This window comes from Fopius arisanus, unplaced genomic scaffold, assembly GCF_000806365.1.
Source record: "Fopius arisanus strain USDA-PBARC FA_bdor unplaced genomic scaffold, ASM80636v1 scaffold00013, whole genome shotgun sequence".
NCBI lineage: Eukaryota > Metazoa > Arthropoda > Insecta > Hymenoptera > Braconidae > Fopius > Fopius arisanus.
Window position 1 is genome coordinate 1,415,900 of NW_011887752.1, and position 19,988 is coordinate 1,435,887.

The 19,988-nt window shown below is 38.2% G+C and overlaps 2 protein-coding genes across 8 annotated transcripts in view; one reads left to right on the forward strand and one right to left on the reverse strand.

Annotated features, from left to right (window-relative positions):
• Positions 1-760, forward strand: part of LOC105263170 (uncharacterized) — a 2,493-nt gene extending 1,733 nt beyond the window's left edge. Inside the window, exon 2 of the mRNA XM_011299204.1 lies at positions 627-760. The gene's annotated coding sequence lies outside the window, so the exon portion shown is untranslated. The remainder of the gene's footprint in view (positions 1-626) is intronic.
• LOC105263171 (uncharacterized) overlaps positions 1-19,988 on the reverse strand; it is a 137,663-nt gene that overhangs the window by 70,904 nt on the left and 46,771 nt on the right. For all 7 annotated transcript variants that reach the window (XM_011299211.1, XM_011299210.1, XM_011299209.1 and 4 more), the window contains exons 5-6: positions 16,544-16,968; positions 3,893-4,070 (exon numbers count right to left, since the gene is read on the reverse strand). In XM_011299211.1, the coding sequence (XP_011297513.1) occupies positions 3,893-4,070; positions 16,544-16,968 (603 nt within the window). The remainder of the gene's footprint in view (positions 1-3,892; positions 4,071-16,543; positions 16,969-19,988) is intronic.

Below are 19,988 nucleotides of genomic sequence, written 5' to 3' on the forward strand. Positions count from 1 at the left end.
TTAGAATTACTCTCAGCATTTTTTGGCCTGAAGTGTTTTGCGAGACATCTTCAGAATTGTAATGTCCTTCTACGCATTGACAATACCACTGCTATTTCTTATGTTAATCGTATGGGGGGTATCCAGATCTTAGACCTCAGCAAGTTAGCGAAGAAGATCTGGCAGTGGTGCGAGAGCCGTAATCTCTGGATCTTCGCATCATACATCAGCTCGGCTGATAACAGCATTGCTGATTATGAGTCAAGACGGTTAGAACCAGAAACAGAATTCAGTCTTGCTCCTTATGCTTTCGACGAAATTTGTCGAACCCTCGGCTATCCTCAAATAGATTTATTCGCGTCAAGGTCTAATAAAAAATGTAAGAGATTTGTGTCATGGCAAAAGGACCCCGAGTCGGTAGCAGTAGATGCCTTCACCATAAATTGGGCTCCCCTCTTCTTTTATGCCTTTCCACCATTTTCAATCATATTGAGAGTTCTTAAAAAGATAAGAATTGATAAAGCTAGAGGCATTGTTGTGGTCCCTCTATGGCAAGCTCAAGCTTGGTTCCCTTTGTTTAAGAGAATGTTGGAATCAGATCCAATCATCTTTCAACCCAGTATTAACCTGATTAACTCTTCGAACAGGGAACCCCACCCACTCCAGAAACAACTTTCCCTGGTGGCCGGAATTTTGTCAGGAAGGCAATTGCGATGAGAGGAGCACCACCAGAATCTTCTGAACTCTCCTTGGACTCCATCAGGTTGTCATCATGGAAACAATATGAATCACCCCTCAAGAAATGGTGGCAATTTTGTCTCACTAATCAGTGGGATGCTTACATCCTAAACACAACTCATATCCTCTCCTTTTTGACTGAACAATTTCATAAGGGAGCCTCCCAAGGAACAATAAATTGTTACCGATCAGCATTATCTCTTCTTCTGGGACCAGAAGTAGGCTCAGATCCTGGCATAAAACGGTTCTGCAAAGGTGTAAGTAACAAGAGACCTTCGAAACCCAAATACAATGATACCTGGGACCCAAAGGTAGTGTTAGATCTTTTGGAGACGTGGCCCTCCAATGAGGCTCTCGGCTTAAAACAATTGACCTTGAAGCTAACCATTCACCTGGCCTTGACGACATCACACCGTATGCAGACCTTCTCAGTGATTGATATCAGGAACATAAGAGTATTAGCTGATCATATCGAGATTAAAATACCTGCGATGATCAAAACTTCTAATTCTGGAACTGTTAAAAATAAAAAACAACCAACTCTCATCCTGCCCTTCTTCTCTCAGAACAAAAGAATCTGCGTAGCTACAACTCTTCAGGATTACCTCCAAGCCACTCAGGAACTTCGACTCAACACTCATAATCTTCTGATTTCATTCCAAAAACCTCACAATGAAGTTACAGCACAGACAATTAGTAGGTGGATTAAAGACATTCTCAAGGAATGTGGCATCGATACAGGAGTATTCACAGCATACTCTACTAGGCATGCCTCAACATCAGCAGCTAACAGAAGTGGTATCAGCGTTGACCTAATCAAACAGACTGCTGGGTGGACACAAAAATCCAAGGTGTTTGCTGATTTTTATCACCTGGATTTAGTAAAAGATAAAACTGAATATGCTAATACTCTCCTGTTGAATAAAACTTGAGCACCTCAACTTATATTAATCTTTTTCTACTACTGTATGCATAAGCATCAGACAATAAATATACTTTATGCCGTAATTAGTAGCTTTCAACATCTACTAGTGATCTGAGGAAGAGGCGCAAAATAGAATTTATTGATTAAACGAACTTACCTAAGTGAAGTTCTATCATAATTCTATGAAGCGCCTCTTCCGAAAGATCAGTCCCACCCAGTCCCTTTATCTCTCAGTTCCCTTCGAGCCCCTTCCATTACGGCATGACTTTAAAGAAATGACGTAGTACCGTGCGACCAGTGTGGCGCACACATGGGAAGAAAATTTTTTGGTGGGACTTTTAATTTGTGGCACTATCTGTAGGAATAAGGGTACTACTAGTAATCTTTCGGAAGAGGCGCTTCATAGAATTATGATAGAACTTCACTTAGATAAGTTCGTTTAATCAATAAATTATTACGCCAATGAAATAATTAACTCCATCGGTGATACACTGAGTTCATTAAAATAGAGGTTATTTAACTTTGCAATTGAGTAGTGATGAATTACCGAACCCATAACCTTTTCAAAAATATCTTCGAATTTACGCTAATTTTTTATGAATACCTCTGCTGTACCTCTCGCTTGACTCTTCAAAATAGTACATTTCGATACTACAATGTTCGACACAGGGCCGTGTACAACTATTCTACCTCCTATGATTATAGAACTCGCATTTGGCTCGTTCTGTAACCTTTTTTACGGCCGTGTGTCGAACAATATTTTTTGTTATTCAGTCCGTAGGCAGGATTTTACGACTACGCAGCGTTGCTTCACGAACTGATGAGTGACAAAAAGGTCCGGAAGAAAATTTTGCTATCTCTGGTTGAATCAGAATATTCCGCAAAACGTCGCAAATCGACATTTCGACCTTTATTATTCGTAGCTTAATTAATAAATGGCAGTGTCTATACGCACGGTGTGTGGTTGAATACCATAGACGTATGGCATTTTTTCTACCATGGATCTATGGCTTTTATGGATCATCTCCGCAAGTAAATCATGGTCCATGGTAAGCTTTGTCATGTGTCCACGGCACGGGGCCGAGGATGAGAGCCATGGACGCATAGTAAAAAATACCATGCACCTAACGGTTGTCATGCATCCATGGCACAATGCCATGGACACATGGATGAGAACCATAAACGCATGGTAAAAAATACCATACACTTAACGGTCGTTATGCGTCCATGGCACAATGTCATGTGCATGGTAATTTCCACCATACACCCAACCGATTACTGGGTGTATGGTAATTAGAACTATGGCTTTACATTTTTTTTATTGGTACAAATAGCAGATATGTATCAAATCGTTTACCTCAGTTCAATTTTGGCTCTTTTCTCTCTCCAAGAGCAATTAAAATATTGAAGTCCCTTACTGAAGGCGTAAATGAATCGAAAAATGTAGTGCGTATATAAACATTCACAGTGAGATGCATCCAACTCCAGCTATCTCCGGAAGGCCGCAAACCTTTTGACTTGCCAGAAAACTCATACTAGTTATATTTTTCACTCTTCCCTGTTTTCGAGAGCAATAAAAGGATTCCTAACTAATTCATACACACTTGAAGGTTTTTAATGAATTCTTCAATTTTATTCAAAATATTTTTGTCAATATATAATAACCAATTATGTGAAACATCCTAAATTTACACAAGTAATGCACGTTGAAAGGAAGAAGAAAAATTAACAAACGTTCCGCTTCACTTTTGCTTTTCCCACTTCTCGAAATTGGAGCATTCTTCAAATAATTACAGGAATTACATCCTACAACTTAAATCCCTTGATAATATCTTAGTTGAATGAAATAAAAATATAATAATTTTATAAAACTATACGTTATCCAAAACAAAGACTAACTAGTTAACTAATTATCGTGAGAACTCGGACATTATTATTCACTAAGATCCCTTTTTGTTGCTGTGCTCTTGGTGTTTCGATCATATTAGAAATCTCAAGAATAATTGGAAAAAAAATTATCCTCCTTGTTTGATACATGAGGAGCAGAACCATACCTTAGACATTTTTTATTTTGAACCTCAACGCAATTGACGTGTGCATACCTCGAATTGTCTACCATACACCGTGTGTGTAGACACTACCTAAATAAATCATGAATAAAGGACACGTCTGCAACTCCCAAAGACTAGAACTTGTCGATTAAATTGTATCACGATAGACAAGGGAGTTGCTCGTAATTGATACACATACCAATCATGTCTTCCATGGACGTGAAATTCTCATTTCCTGCTCCAAATGCCACCCTTATGTGGAACGGAGTAGCCGATGTTTCCACTCGACAATTGCCTTCAGAGTCTGTCTCTCCGGGTCCACAAAGTGATGTACCGCAGTGCTCAAGGTCACAGACACCAGTGCCGTCATTGCCAGGCTAAAGGGTAAGTGAAGAAAATCATTTAAAGGGTGTCAGTCGAAAAATGCAAAAGATGAACTTTGATTGAAATTCATTTTCTTCCATTTTTTTTAGATCTCTTTTTCAAGTTATTATCCGTCGCAGTCGTTTCTTGTACATGGACTCTTATAAAGATTTTAAAATCTAGCGAAAATTTATATTAGCATCTCTAAACTAGAAATGCCCCCAAAAGCTCATGTAGGAGACTTCGGTCGGCAATAACTTGAAAAGGAGATCTGACAAAAAAATTTAAGAAAATTGGTAGACAATTTTGGTATGATTACCAATATTCTGTATGAATGCCAAAGAATGCTCATTTTTTACCATTTTCGAATGAAACATCTTGAAGGTGTTAATTATCTCAAAATTACTGCTATACGGATATATAGTAGGATAGTCTCGTGCAATATGGATATGCTCTTATTTAAATTGGTGTTCTATCAATTAAAACGGTCAATTGTCTTTCCCGTATCACAGAATGACTATCTGAAATTATGAGTACCTTGTTAAAAATAATCTTTTTATTGTTTAACGATGTAATGAATTCAGTATAAACAAACAGAAGTCGTGAACATATGACAGCGAGGACGTGACAGTAAGCATGTCTTTGAATGATTTTTAAAATCTTTTATCGCCATCAATGAATTGATGGTATGTTCCAAACCGGCTAGAGAAAATGCTAAAATCTTACACTCTCATTTCTTGAAAAATCAATCTTTCAACTTGACATTTTGCGTTGGCAATGTTTCAAATTGGAAAATTTGTTGAAAATTTCCTATGATGAGGGATGTGACTTCTAAATGCCATTTATTATTACGTTTTGAAAACGAGTAGAATATTCTGAGATGTAAAAAATGTAAATCGGTTGGATAGTTTTCGAGATATTTTAGAAAGTCAATATTAAGAAAAGTAGAATATTTCATGATTTAACGCACCGATTCAGCCGATGTTCAATCCTAAATATTTCATTGTCAAGAGGAACCCTCATGCTGAAATTCAAGTTGATGTGACAACTTTTCGAAATTCTAGCGGGTTAACAGAATTTTTTTGAAAAAACGGAAGAATTAAAAAATTTTATGACCTAAATATGCGATTCAACCCGTCTTCAATATCAAACATTTCATTGCCAAGCGAACACTTCATGCCCGATTTCTGTTTGATCAATCAATTTTTCGCAACGTTACCGTGCTGACAATTGTTTTGTTAAAGCAGAAAAATTGGGATATCTGGAAAACTTAGTAGGGATGGTTATACATATTTTGATCAATACACTGAGAAAAAAAATTATTTTTGCTAAGAATATTTTCTTCCTACTAGTAAATCTGGGGATCACTGTGTAAATACTTTCATAAGACTTACTAATGTCAAACATATTTTCTTGTGGTTAGTAAATATTCTTGGCTAAAGAAAATTTTTTTCTCAGTGTAGAGATAGAGTACATCGAGACAAATATTTTGAATATTATTCCAGAATATTACAACACAAATCACAGGAAAATTCCTACTATAGGGACAATACATCTAAGACTTCGGAAAAACTGATGAAATCTGCCAACTTGCTTTATTTGAATTCTCAATAAGCAATTGAAGTTAGAAGATAAAACTATAAAACTAAACAAAAAATTGGAGTTCTATTGACCCAAAATTCTTAACCATTTTTGCATGATGCCTTTCACGCCTCTATTATGCTTGAGTACTCGGGTAGGATCTGTTGAGAAATGGGTCGGGATTGGCCGAAAGTTAGCCCAGCGTTAAGCCAAGACTACCAACATTGGGCCAAGCTTGACCCGTTCCATCTTCTATCAGGCTAGCTGGGCCTGTTAACATCGAGAGCGCTTTCTGAATACCTGATGATGTGGAGCGGCTACTGTTCCGCATATTCTTACGGAAGGACGTAAACATGGAGATTATAGTCGTGAATATGGGCGTCATCATTCCTCTAGCAAACATAAAATAATTCTCCTCGTTGATATTTAAAGAGAATTTTTTTGAGATTCAGAATTTATTCCCAGTTCTTCTAAGGTTTTTTTCTCCAAACATCCCTTGCAGAAACAAGTTAATGGGATTCAATTGATTCGGTTAATGCGGGGTATTAATTACATATGGTCTGAAAGTTCAATGGAATTTCTGTTCGTGAAATTTCCGAGGGAATTCCGGTGAAGCTAGTCCTCTGAAAATCAAATCATGAGCTGATTTATGAGCTCCATTTTCTATAGATGTTTCACTAAATTCCAGAAATTCTCGCCACTCTCCGAAACTTCATCTGCAAACCCAGAAACTACAGTGTCTTGACTCAGCGATCGATTACACATCTCACGAAATTTAGGATTCGAACTGAAAATTGTCCTTTCACCTGGTATTCTAGTTACAGAGAATGGCAAGCGTTTTTTTATGATGAATAATTTTTTAAATAATGTTTTTCTTGGATGAAAGAGGGCACTTGAAATTCCTTGATTTCATAATTTCCCATGCAAAATTTTTCCTTTTTCATATTTTAATTGAAAAAAGAACGAAGTTTAGGCACTTGACATATTTCAAATTGGACGTTATAGAAATGTGTCGAGTGCTTAAAACTTGCAATATTTATGTTCACTGTATACCTTACTAAAAAAGAAAAACTAGGATTATTCTAGAAATCCCAGGTATTCTCCAATTATTAGAGACATTATTAGACATTATTAGAACATTAGAGCATATCCTCTAACAGGACTCAACACACGGAGAGAAAGATTTCATAAAAATTGTGCCTGCTATGTAATCAGCCAGTCAAAATAGTTACACATTGTTGCACTAAACGTTCCGTTTTTCTCCTGAATGTTCAGAAAAAAAGTGCTTGACTGTTCACTAATTTTTACTGAATACTGTGTTGACCGGCAGATTACAGAACAGGCATGTAATTTTTATGAAATTCTTCTCTGCGAGCAGAAATCGAAATCAAGAAATATCACGTCCCTAAAAATTGAAACATTAATTCAATGTTGCCAAATGGAAAGTTTTTTTTTCAAGTGTCTCCTTTCTTTCATACAGTGACGATCAATCAAGCGAACCCAATAACGCAAATGATTGACGCTTTTCAAACAAGATCGAACGCTCGCTAAAACCCTTTATAATTGGAATTCATGTGCCTTGTTTCATATTTTTTTGCTATCAAATGGATACTTTGTAACGAGGCGTACGCTAAGCTCTAGCGAGATTTCATCACCGGATTCCCCCGAACAAGGCCAGGATAGCGGGAATATTGGACAGAAACTTAGTGGTGGAAAAAGTAAAATGGGAAAATTTTCAATGGTTGATGAGAAATTTTTTTAAATTATTACATTTTTTATTGTTATTCTTTGATTATTGGTTGTTATGAATCGATTTAAAAAAAAAAAATTCGTACCTTTGATAGATTTCTTGGAGAGGAAATATTCTTTGGTAAACAATGATTAAACACTCTCATGTCATTAATAGACCTGACTTCACATGCATTTCCATGCTTTCTATATTTTCCGCTCTTGATGCCAAATTAAAATGAACAAACTTGGTACAATGAAAAACATTTTCAGTGTACTTTGATTTTTGGAGACTTTTCGGACAAACACCGATATTTGATTTAAGCGGTTTAGATCAATTTCGATTGAGTATAAATATCAATTTAATATTTCTCTATTTTATTAGGAAACGTGCGTGCATTATCTTATTGTATATACTTCTTATTATATATTTCTTTTAATGAAAATCGAATGGACCCCGCCAATTTTCTATTTTCCCTTAAGAATATATTTTGCAGGCTGGCGCCTGAAAGGCACCATTTTCTGGACGCGACACGTAATCAAAAAAATAACAACAAACAATGTAATAATTGAAGAAAAATTTCCATTTGATCTAGGTACGGTACGGTATTTTACTTTTTCGACCGCCAAGTTTCTCCCGAATATCTGCCTTACTCTTGCCTACACACAGGACACCACGGACCCGAAGCTGGTACTGCCATAAACTTTATCTCTTAGGACAATTTAGCCTAAGTGCGGTTGGGAGCTGGAGAAGCTCCGAGAGCTGAGCTTACAGAAGACTCGTTCATCCAGTTCAAAGAGTCGATCATCAAGATACTTGGACTGTGTTGGCAACAATCAACCGACACCTCCACGTACAAATCCAAGAAATTCACTTCCCACACACTCACCAAGAGGTCAGGGCTCTCACAGATCTAACTTAGGACGAACCATCACCCCAAGAATATGTTCGACAATGGAAACACTTCAGAGAGGAATTCAACCAGCCGGACAAAATCTCAATCTCCAGGTGGTTGAGGTTAACGTCAGAGACACTCAACATTCAGATCCATGAATGGCTAATGCATCGAAATCAGTCAAACACTAGTCAGAGTAGGAGAACGACTGACGAATGCTCAACTAGATCCGGCCGAGACTCGCCCAGTAATTCTGCCTTGCCAATCTCGTCTCACTACATTAGTAGTCGAAGAAGCTCATCGCAAAACATGGCATGAAGGAACTCGGCTGACACTGGCCCACACTCAATAAAGATATTGAATTATCGGCGGCAGAGGTAGAGTCCGAGCATACATCTTGCGCTGTGTCTTCTGCATCCGCCATAGAGAACGCCAAACGGAACATCTGACGGGTCAGCTGCCAGCAGTGGCTCGCGCGAGTAATCACTCTCAGAACATCCAACGTAGAAGTGCCAACCAATCCAGATGGATCACCAAAACGTAGAGGGAATCACCACCAAAGAACTTCTCGGACTTACACGTCAGGGCAAATCGAACCTAATCGGCAATTATCGAGGCCTTTTGAGTTAACGGTCGGCGGGACGAAAATTATAGACTGTGAGGACAATCACTTTCAGTATACGCTGCCATTTAGAACCATATAGGGCATTTTCAGTTGTTCATCGAAGTCAAGCTGAAGAATGCAGTGGATATTCGAGGAATTTCTCAGTACATTATCGAGCCGTTGATCAGTTGACTTATCTCTATAGTTCATTTTGTAGTGCTTCGCCCATCTAATTAATTATTAATTATCAGTTATTAGACTCGCATTCGACTCTCACCAAAGTGTAAATAGTGTAAATTATTACGAGTAACTTAAAAAGAAATCGACTACACTTGAAGATAAATACCTCGCGTGTTTTAGTCACATCTCGCAAAGCTAATCATTCCTTAGATTTTGGGAAACCATCCAAATTTCTCAGCTTCTTACCAAATAAGGACTTTACATTTTTTTCGTCATACCTCCACGGAATATTCGACTTTCCCGAGTGGAAATTTTGGTCAAGTTCTAGTCAAGACTGGGTCAGGTCATACTTCATGATTGATCCGGAAGTGACACGGTAACGGGATCAAATTTTGATCAGACATGTAACGCAAATTTAAATCAAGACTTGATCAAACTTTTCTGATCCGGTTTAACGGTTCCGGATTTGATCAAGTCAAATGTATCTAAATCGGATGACTGGAATATCGAAAACAATAATAAATATTAACCATAACTCTGACGGGTCAGCTCTTAATGAAGCCCGATTGTAATTAGCGATGAAAAAACCCTATTATTTTTGACAATGCTGGGGATCGAACCGAGGAACCTACGATTACTAAACCTACGCCCTAACCACTGGACTACCGCACTATTGTTTTTGAGTAGATTCTTTTTACCTACACAATCTGCAAGGGAGTATTTGATGACTTTGAAATTATTGCATGTACATTCTGAGCGAGAAAACATATTCGGTTCAAATTTTATTTCATTATTGAAAGATAATTATAATAATCATAACACAATGAACAGATGCAAGTTTGATGATTTTTTTAGACTCAAGATAATGCGCTCTTATGTTTGATACTTCACTATATATATTTCCCTTGCTTCCTATACATTTGTGATTCTTTTTAATCGAGCTATTCAATTGAAAATCAAAGGAATTGAATTGGAAGGAGAACAAATTGTGTTGCGGCAGCTTGATCTCAGAGTGAGATCATGTTTATCTGACTTGCTGGGTCAAAACTTGGTTAGGACTTCATCAAGTGTCATCTGATCAGGCATGTTTGACCAGAACTTGATGTAAAGCCATTTGTAGTTTATAGGGTCCAATATACTGGCTCGAAACTTGATCAAGTTTTCATCAAGTGTCATCTGATCAGGCATGTTTGACCAGAACTTGATTGAAAGCCATTTGTAGTTTATAGAGTCCAATATACTGGCTCGAAACTTGATCAAGTTTTCATCAAGTGTCATCTGATCAGGCATGTCTGACCAGAACTTGATCTAAATTCGCTTGTAGTTTTTAGGATCCGAAACTTTGGATCAAACCGTGGTCAGGTTCTGATCAGATCTTACCTGATCAAGCGAACCGCACTGAAACTGAATCAAGTTCTGATCGGACTTCAAGTAGACCTGAACTAATTTCCACTCGGGTTACTCCCCAAATGAGGCGAAGAAAGTGGCCTATTCTATCTCTCAAATTTCTGTTGTTTTGAGGATCCTCGGGATGACATAACCTATATTCCACCTGTTATTCACGAAGAAGAATCCAACTTTTCGTGTGGTGATGGCAGAAAGAACAATGTGCACCGCGGAAGGACAACAGAATATTCAAACCCGTGTGTTTATCGTCCTCGGCTTCGCCTCAGGTCGATAGTACATACGCGGGTTAGAATGCCCTGTTTTACTCCCTTGCTGCACGATATACTATTGCCTCCCTGGCCCATAATTCCAGAGATATCGGTGCGAAGTGTGTAGATATTCTCACTTATAATACGACGAGAGCTTCGAAATTATTGGATATTTCTCGATAGGCTCATTGCAAACAAATTCCAAAGTTCATTGTCGTACAAGAGTGGTAAATGTGGTAAAATCTTGTTTAGCCCGTATAGAATAAATTGAGGAAAATAGTATATTGTGCCTCTAAGGAATAACGTATTTTCTAACGAAATGTGAGTTTATAACCCGAGCTGAAACGAGGATTATAATGACATGAGCGAAACGAGGTTAGAATCGTACTTTCCAGTCCCTAGGGGAATAATAGTATATTTCTCACCTAGGGAGGTAAAGTAAAGAAGGCTTGCCCGCGTGCAGAATTACCAATATTGGTAAGCACGTTGGTAAGCCTTCTTTATTTTATCTTCCGTGGTGAGAACATCATTTTCCTCCTTGGCCTAGGAACAAAGTCAAGTCTGCGCGGGAGGGAAATGTGTACTTTGCTCCCGCTGGGGAGAAAAATGAATTTTTCCGTCATACCTACACGGAAAGTTCGATTTTACTCCCCAAATGACGGGAAGAAAGTGGCCTGTTCTCTCCCTCGGATTTCTATTGTTTTTGAGCATCCTCGGGATAACATAACCCACATTCCTCCCTTCATTTACGAAGAAAAATCGAACTTTTCCGTGTAACCATGACGGAAAGAACAATGTGCACCGCGGAAGGGAAACAGAACATTCAAACCCGCGTGGTTACCACCCTCGGCTTCGCCTCGGGTCGGTAATACCCACGCGGGTAGGAATGCCCTTTTTTCCTCCCATGGCGCACAATATACTATTAACTTTTAGTGTTTATATGTTTAGTAAAAAATCTGGTTGTTCTTCATTCTTTAAAACATCCCTACACCTGCTGATTGACAGAAACATTTATTTTGTCGAAAAAGAAAGATCTTAGTCTATACCAGGGCCCGGCAACTTGAGCTCATCGAGCTCACGCGGCCCCGGAGATTCGTTAGTGAGAGCTGGGGGAGGCGCCTCATCCACTTAAAGAAACTACCTGTCTAATTCGATTGAGGATTGAGGAACGGGAAGGAATGGAGGGAAATATTGGGAAAATGAGAAAATTGCATGCACAACAATATAAAAACCCCATGCCCCGATTATTAATAAGCCATGATTTATTCACTCACTCTGTGCCAATACTTTCATTATTCGAATCTACGATGAAAATTACCTGATATACCATAAGGTACTGCGAAAAGACAAAATTATAATCAAACGTCGAGTGACATCCAGATATCAACAGGCATCTCCCTCAACGACATCCTTTATGCGGGCTGAAACCTCCAAGTGGATGTAATGGATGTCCTCACTTGGCTGGGGAAGCGGGTGAACTTCCACTTCAGAGGTAGGCCAGTAACCGTGTTGAATTAATTCAGTAACTCAACTTGTCAGCAGCACCAAGGGAACGTGCAATTTGAGTAAGCAATCATTAGGATTCTCATTGTTCTGGCACCCATCAACAGACACCTTTCAGTACAAATCAAAGATCTTCAATTCAACGAGTTTCACCAAGAGAGTACTGCTGTCGGAAAGAACTCGACCGTCAACTTTCGACCCTCTTGCATTCATCACACCAGTAATCGTTCGAGAAAAAATTTTAATCGAAGAATTCTCGCTTCTTAAATGAAATTTGGGATAATCAACCCAACTGAAACTTCACGGAAGAACTCACTTAACGTAATCGATTTTTCAATCCAAGATGGAAGTAATTCGTTTACAACATAGTAACGAAAATTCAAGAAAGGTTACAAACCGCTATATGGAGACATGTTAATGGGATTTACAAATCTGCTGACTGTGCTTCACGTACCATCTCACTGAGTGAACCCAACGAGCATCATCTTTCGTGGCTCGCGCCTGGCCCAATAACCAGCACATCATCATCCTAGCAGTATACCAACGAGTTCTCCAACGGAAGGATCACTCGAAGAAAGACCTTCGTCAGCTCACCAGGTTACTGTTAGAGTTCATGTAATGACTGAGCCGCTCAACAGATATTCAACACTATCCAAGGAACTTCTACTTAAGTACCGAAGTACCTAAGTGACAGCAACGTTGAGTCGAGCAATAAATCGATTCAGACGATAACCTCGACCTAATCCAACAGTTCTATTAATGGAAGAGCTCAACGAACCGAGGCCCCTCTCAGTCGACGTAACACAGCTTCAATATTTTCACTCTGTTTTCCGAAACCTCATCAGAGATGTTCAACTACCTCAAAATCATCCATTAACCGAGCTGACTCCAACATTGGTCAACGAAAGAAGTCTTAGGCTTGGTCAGCGCCTGAACAACTCATTTCTAGACAGCAACGAAATGCAACCGATCATCTTACCTCGGCAGTCAACAATACTGGATTATCGATGGCAGAAGGTCAGTACAAGCATTCATATTACATCGTACTATCTGCGTCAGATTCAGAGGTCGAAAAGCTCAACAGCTGATTGGTTAGCTGCCAACACCGCGAGCAACTTCATCAACACCTTTTCTGCATACTGGAATGGCCCAATACAAACTTATTTCCAATCCTCTAGTTGGGACCAACGAACGTAACCCTCACCAGTCCACATCGCTGTTTTTGTTCGTTTTAGCACATCGGCGGTGCACATGGCAGTAGTTAGTAGACAGGCAACGTATAGCGACAACGTACAAGCGTTGGTGGGAGCAGCCAACGAATTCAACAAAATGCGCAATTAACACATCTGTTACCAACGGATTCACCACTAGCCGATCAACCAGAAGACACCAACGCAGATGAAAACCAGACTGAGTAATCAACGCGGATTCATTAAGCCTGATGAATCCGGCCGGAATGTTTGAAGTAGAGGCTCAACAATTAGAAAAATATCAAGGAATTTTCCTCGACAATTTTCAGACATTTCCGAGTTTTCGAGTTAGGGGGAAACGGCTAAGACGACGGTCTTGGTGATCTCCATCTCACGTTAGTTACAGTCCGACTATCATCTCAATCGGTTCGTTTTTCACTGTCCATATAATCGTAACTCAACAAACGAAAATCAACGCGTTTGACTCAACGAACTAATATCCATCAATTTCGATAATTATTGGTTTTGCTAAGGTAACGCCGCGTCAGTTAGCGATTCTAAGCAGCTTTATTTCATTCAACGGAACTCGAGAGTTAAGACCATAAATTGACGCCATTTTGTATGCCAGCGCGACACAAACCGTACTTTTGTATATTCAACTACTTGCTTTATTAATTGATTGATTCAGCAATATTTCTTTATTGTTCAATGCGTTCAAACCCGTAACATGACAATTTATTTATTGGCAACAAAACCCTGTATAAAGTGAATACCGGGTGTAACTTAATAAGTGTAATACCTCCCGACCACAAGTTCAGGGAGCCCTCCTGAACACTAGAAAAATGGGAAAAAAAAATTGACTGGACCAATTTTAAATAATTGTAAATTAAGGAGGGCCAGTGAGAGGGCTGAGTTATGGCGCGTAAGTGGGAGTGGTAGAAGTCGACTGAGATATGACAACAGCGCGTGAGAGGCGTCGGGAAGTGTGAGAGGTAATTGAGTTCCACTGCTCTGTCGTGAATTTCGGGACAAAATGCATGGGTCTTGTTCAAAATCCTCTATGTATTCCTTTTAAGAATTCCAGAGGAATTTTTTAGTTTTTTAAGGGCGATTCCTTAGGAATTCCTTAGGATTTTCAGAGGGATTCCTCGGGATTTGGGGAGGATTACTCATAATTTCCTAACGAACTCATCTGCAAATTCTTAAGGAATTTATCTGTGAATTGCTGATGAGTTAATTTAGAAATCCTAAGAAATTCATTTTGAATTTATGAGAAATCCCTACGAAATTCCTAAGCAATCCATCCGGAATTCCTAAGGAATCATTCTCAAATTACTAAGGAATCCCTCTGGAATTCCGAAAGAATTATTCTGAAATGCCTAAGGAATCCCTCTGAAAGAAACATAACCGGTAACTATCGAAAGAAACATTATTTTTATGGTTGGATTTGACAGTTCGGAAGATCCATGCATGTTGTTGCTCTATGCAACATGCGTGTCGGCCCGAAATTCACGACAGAGCAGTGGAACTCAACTACCTCTCACACTTCCCGACGCCTCTCACGCGCTGTTGTCATATCTCAGTCGACTTCTACCACTCCCACTTACGCGCCATAACTCAGCCCTCTCACTGGCCTTCCTTAATTTACAATTATTTAAAATTGGTCCAGTCAATTTTTTTTTCCCATTTTTCTAGTGTTCAGGAGGGCTCCCTGAACTCGTGGTCGGGAGGTATTACACTCATTATGTCACACCCTGTATAGCATTGGACGTTGTACTCTTGTTCAATGAAACGGTTTGCCTTGTGGTTCAATTCTCGGACTCATTCTTTGCTAATTTCACCCACACCAAAAGTATTATTTCCCGACGCCCGACCGCCCTTCATTCGTAGTTCAGCTCAAACTGTCCTCTTTGTTCGAAAATTTTACAATGAATAAAGTTGTTCTCGACCCATTTGACAATGAGAGTCGTATTTCCGGAGATAAATGCAGAAAACGGCAAAAATTGGATTGTTCAATTATTTGAACAGTTGTTCCGGATCGATTTGGAAGATTATTTTTTGTACACTTATTATCTACATCTCAAACAACAGTAAAAAAATGGCTTATTAGCCATTTTTTCTCTGACACCTGGTCTATTGACACAATATAGTTCATTTCAATCAATGGGGAATAGGTGTGCAATATGTTCGCGACACATCGATATTTTGCAAGTTTGACCTGTCAGTCCCTTCTAGGACAGAAAAAAAAGAAGATGGAAAAAAAAATAAATTTTCAAGGTACTTGAGCAATTATAAAACACAGTGACCCTTACCGATTTTATCGAAATTTACCATTTCATTTCCCTTCTGTGTTGTTTTTTTATATTTTTTTGCCCCCTATGACTTCAGATTCTGTTGTCCTACTGTACTGTTACAAACTGCAAACAACTGATAAGTCGAGACGAACGGGCGCTGCAGTGCGCTAATGATAAAAATCATTATGTTAAACCAAAAAATTGATTAGTTATGCATTTAAATTAGCAGCTTGAGATGATTGTGTTCCAATGAGCAATAAGCGTGACAGAATTTCGACATATCGATAGCTTGCGAGTTCGTTCTATCGTGGTGCTTTTTCGAATTGAATCGATAGCCTTTTTCTTCCACAATAATAACATGATCGACTTGCGATATATCAATTGCTTGCGAGTTAGATGTGTCTGTTCTTTTTAGAGTAGGGCGAGAACGAATGTGCCTTACGGCCTACTATAATGATAAAAATCATGATAGAAATCTAAAAATTCCTTGAATTTTTTTATAATATCGATATTATTTTAATCGATAGTTTGCAAATGTCACCTGTTCGTCTTTCTTAAAGCCGGAATATCCTTCATCCACGGTTCCTTCAAAAATTTTGCATAAAACATCAGATAAGCTCCTAATTGAGACGACCAGTCCTGAACACTCGAAGGACGACAAGGGGGTAGAATGTGTGGTTAAAACCGTTGAAGCGCAAGGGTAGTGTATTGCGACACGTAAAATCAATTTAATTGAATAATTCATGAGGAGTGATGGACGGAAGTCGACTGTGGGGATTCGAAGGGTGCTTACATTGCGCCGAGATAGATGCATACATGCGTATTAAATATATCGAGGAATAGACCGTATACATACCGTTATGAATTCCTCGAAGTCGCAGGGGATGAGAACACGATCGTCGCAGCGTCTGACAGTATTTGGATCGTTTGAACCGGCCCCAGAGCCATCTGCAGGGTTCATCTGGTTATTCTGATCATCATTTAATCTGCTGGGGCCGATCCTGAATGAGTCACTGCTGCACGGCGAGTAAGCAATGCTGCACATTTCACGCTCCTGGCGTATGCACAGCAGATAATCCTGATTTGACAGATATCTACCGTTTGGTAAGTAGTTTAGGGTCCTCAAAGTACCCCGTGGTGTATTGAAGTATTGGAGACAACCTGCTGGTGCTCGTTGCTCGAATGGCAACTGAACTATTGACATTTCCCACATTCGAGATTGCAGGCTACTGGGAAGAATGAAATCCAGGGTCACTGAACCCTCCGATACGTCCACGTACACTTTTAAAGGAAAATACCACTTTAGTTTTCACAGGGAATTAAGTAGGAACTTTAGGGAGAAGTTACTTGATTCCCGAATGGTGGATTTCAGAAAAGCGATAGGCATAAGCAAATTAATTTTCGGTAAATGTATGGGTTAGGTGCACCAAAAAACAAAAATCATTGAAATATTAATTTCTTTGAACGAAAATCATTCTTATCCTCTCAGTCGTCAAAAACAATGACCAAAGAAGAGGGAGAAACAACAAGAATGGAAATACATCTATAAATAGTCCTGAGATAAACTCTGTTGTCACTGAAATTCCTTAAACACCCCCTTCCCTCTGTTGTCGCTGTTGACGCGACAAGTGAGTGCTATTTAATTCAATATTTGAATAGCTGCAGAAGGGTAGCGGCGGATAAGTCACTCGTGGTATTCGTTCAGCGATGGTAGATGGTCGGGTGAGGTGAATTCAGAGCTTCAGTGTAGTGTTCAGGACTATTAGATAAATCCATTTTTCTGTATCCATTGTCCTTAAATGTGCTAACATGTGTTGTCTTTTGGACCGACCACACCGCCGCGTTCTTGTCGTGGCCCTGAATGACGCACAGAGCGGTGTATTAAACGTCATATCTCTCAGACTAATTATTTCCGGATAAAAAGGTGACCAGATTCTTAATCAAGCGACGGAAACCCATCCAACCAAATGAAAAACATCTAGAATGGTTTGGTGGACCTGAACTAGACATTTACCAAATTTACTAACTGCAAGGAAATCACATATCACATGTATTTCAATGTAAGTATTCCTAGACATTCTCTTATGGTAAGTGAATTTCCTGGCGAAAGTAAATTGGAATTGTATTGAATCCCAACTAAATTCCAATTGGAATCGTATTGAATTGTAAAACTGGAATAAAATAGAGGAGGAATTGACTTCCCATGATGAAAAAAATGTCAAAATTTCATAGAAAAAAATCAAACGTTTTTCGAAAATGTTTTCAAAAAAAAAGAAAGTAACGTTATTTTCTGTTTTCTATGCTCATGTTCGCATCCGTATGGTATAATTGTTTTTTTTTATTTTTGTTTTCTCAATATCTTCTTTAATAACTAAGAAATCGCCCACTTCATCCATAATCCCTTTTAAACAAAAGCATGTAACGTTTTTTGTCAGCTTTTTTTGGAGCTATGCATATCAAAATATATCTATATAATATGATATATATATATATATTATATATTATATTCATTATTTATATATGTATATATTATATATAATAATATATATATAGAAATTATATTAATTTTTATTTATATAATAATATAATATATGAATTTAATATAATTTATTAAATTTTAAACTATTTTTTTTATATAAATTTTTAGACTTTTTTCTATCCTCTTTTTGAAATTCTATATATGTATATATTACATTGGAAATATATAAATATATATATATTCCAATGATAACACCCCATACGTGGACGATTTGGCGCGCATAGCGCGCCATATACGCTAGTTTTATACATGATAATTTCATACAATGAAGTTTAAGTTAACTGTTACCCAATCAGCAATTAAATAAAAAATCTTCAGCTGTCCAACTTGCCCCACCCGTCGCCACTTCAGTAAGAACGGCATCAGGCATCGAAAGGAAGTTAATTTAGCAGACGAATAATTTTGGCGCATTCAGTGAAAAAAAATTTTCACCCATGGCCTGATCTATGACTTCCAGAAAGAAAATATCCTGGGGGTGACTGGAAAAAACGATTTTTTTTTCAATCATTTTTTTTTTGTGGACCTAAGCCATACATTTACCGTAGATTTACTTCATTATTTAGAAAAGAAACATTATTTATTTTAATGTAGCGTTCGACGCACAAATTGCCAGTACTTTATTATGATTTTTTCCTTTGGATTAGACGGAACGGGCGCTGGCGCGGTTGCATGAAATTGAACATATCAAGTTCAAAATTCCCATATTTTCTATTTTCATTCTATATTCTGGATCAATCTTGTTTTTTTCTTCAAATTTACTCTCTTCATATTTTAAATAATTAGAATTATTCCGCTTATATTATTGATAGACAAATTATCAATATTTAATTTTGAACAATTTGCATTTTTTTTTCAGCTGATACCAATGACTTAATTTGGGTTAATGAAAAATCAATTGATTCAGAATTATCATACGCGATTTCGAAAGGAATCAGAACTGTCATCAGTCCATGAAGAATTATTAGAATTAGACCAATCAAATGTCATTTTAGATCATATTTAATAAGCTTTCAGATTAGCATAGCATATACAGGGTGTCCGAGAGAAAATTGTACACCGAAATAACTATTGAATGTGGGTAGTAATCGAAAAATCTTTCAAATAGAAGTTGTAGGGCTCCAAGTGGGAAAAATAATGAGATATGTTTTGAGCATTTAAGTCTTCATGTTTTTATGCTACAAGCATAAGTTCATTTTTTTCATATGGGATCAAAAATTTTCTTGTAACAAAAGTTGTTGTACTCGATGAGATGAATCTAATGATGTCACACATGTGTTTTTTATGCTTTCGGAGCTCAAAAATACTAAAAATTGAACTTGTTAACGATATTCCAAATTCAGACACGATAAACAGAAAGTGGCCTTTAAATAAGAACCAGTAAACACCAAAGTGTAAATACCAGACCTATCTGGTGTACCTTAGTGTTTATTGTATCTTAGTCAGTACGAATCGGGTCATTATTGAGTTCAGAATATTTTTGAGTGATTTCGCGTATCATGGTTTATTCCGCAAATGAAGTTGTGGATATTCTACTGGTTTTGGGAGAATGCCAAGGTGCATATCGCGTGGCCGCTCGATTGTATCGACAACGGTACCGAAACCGATTACGTCATTCCTCAGCTTCATGCATTCGGATTATCGAGAGAAATTGTCGAAGAGGAAGAGTTCTGCAACGACGACAACGACAACAACGGATGAATTCTGACAATCCTCGTACGCTTACCGTTTTGGCCATGGTTCACATGAACCCTCACATCGCTTT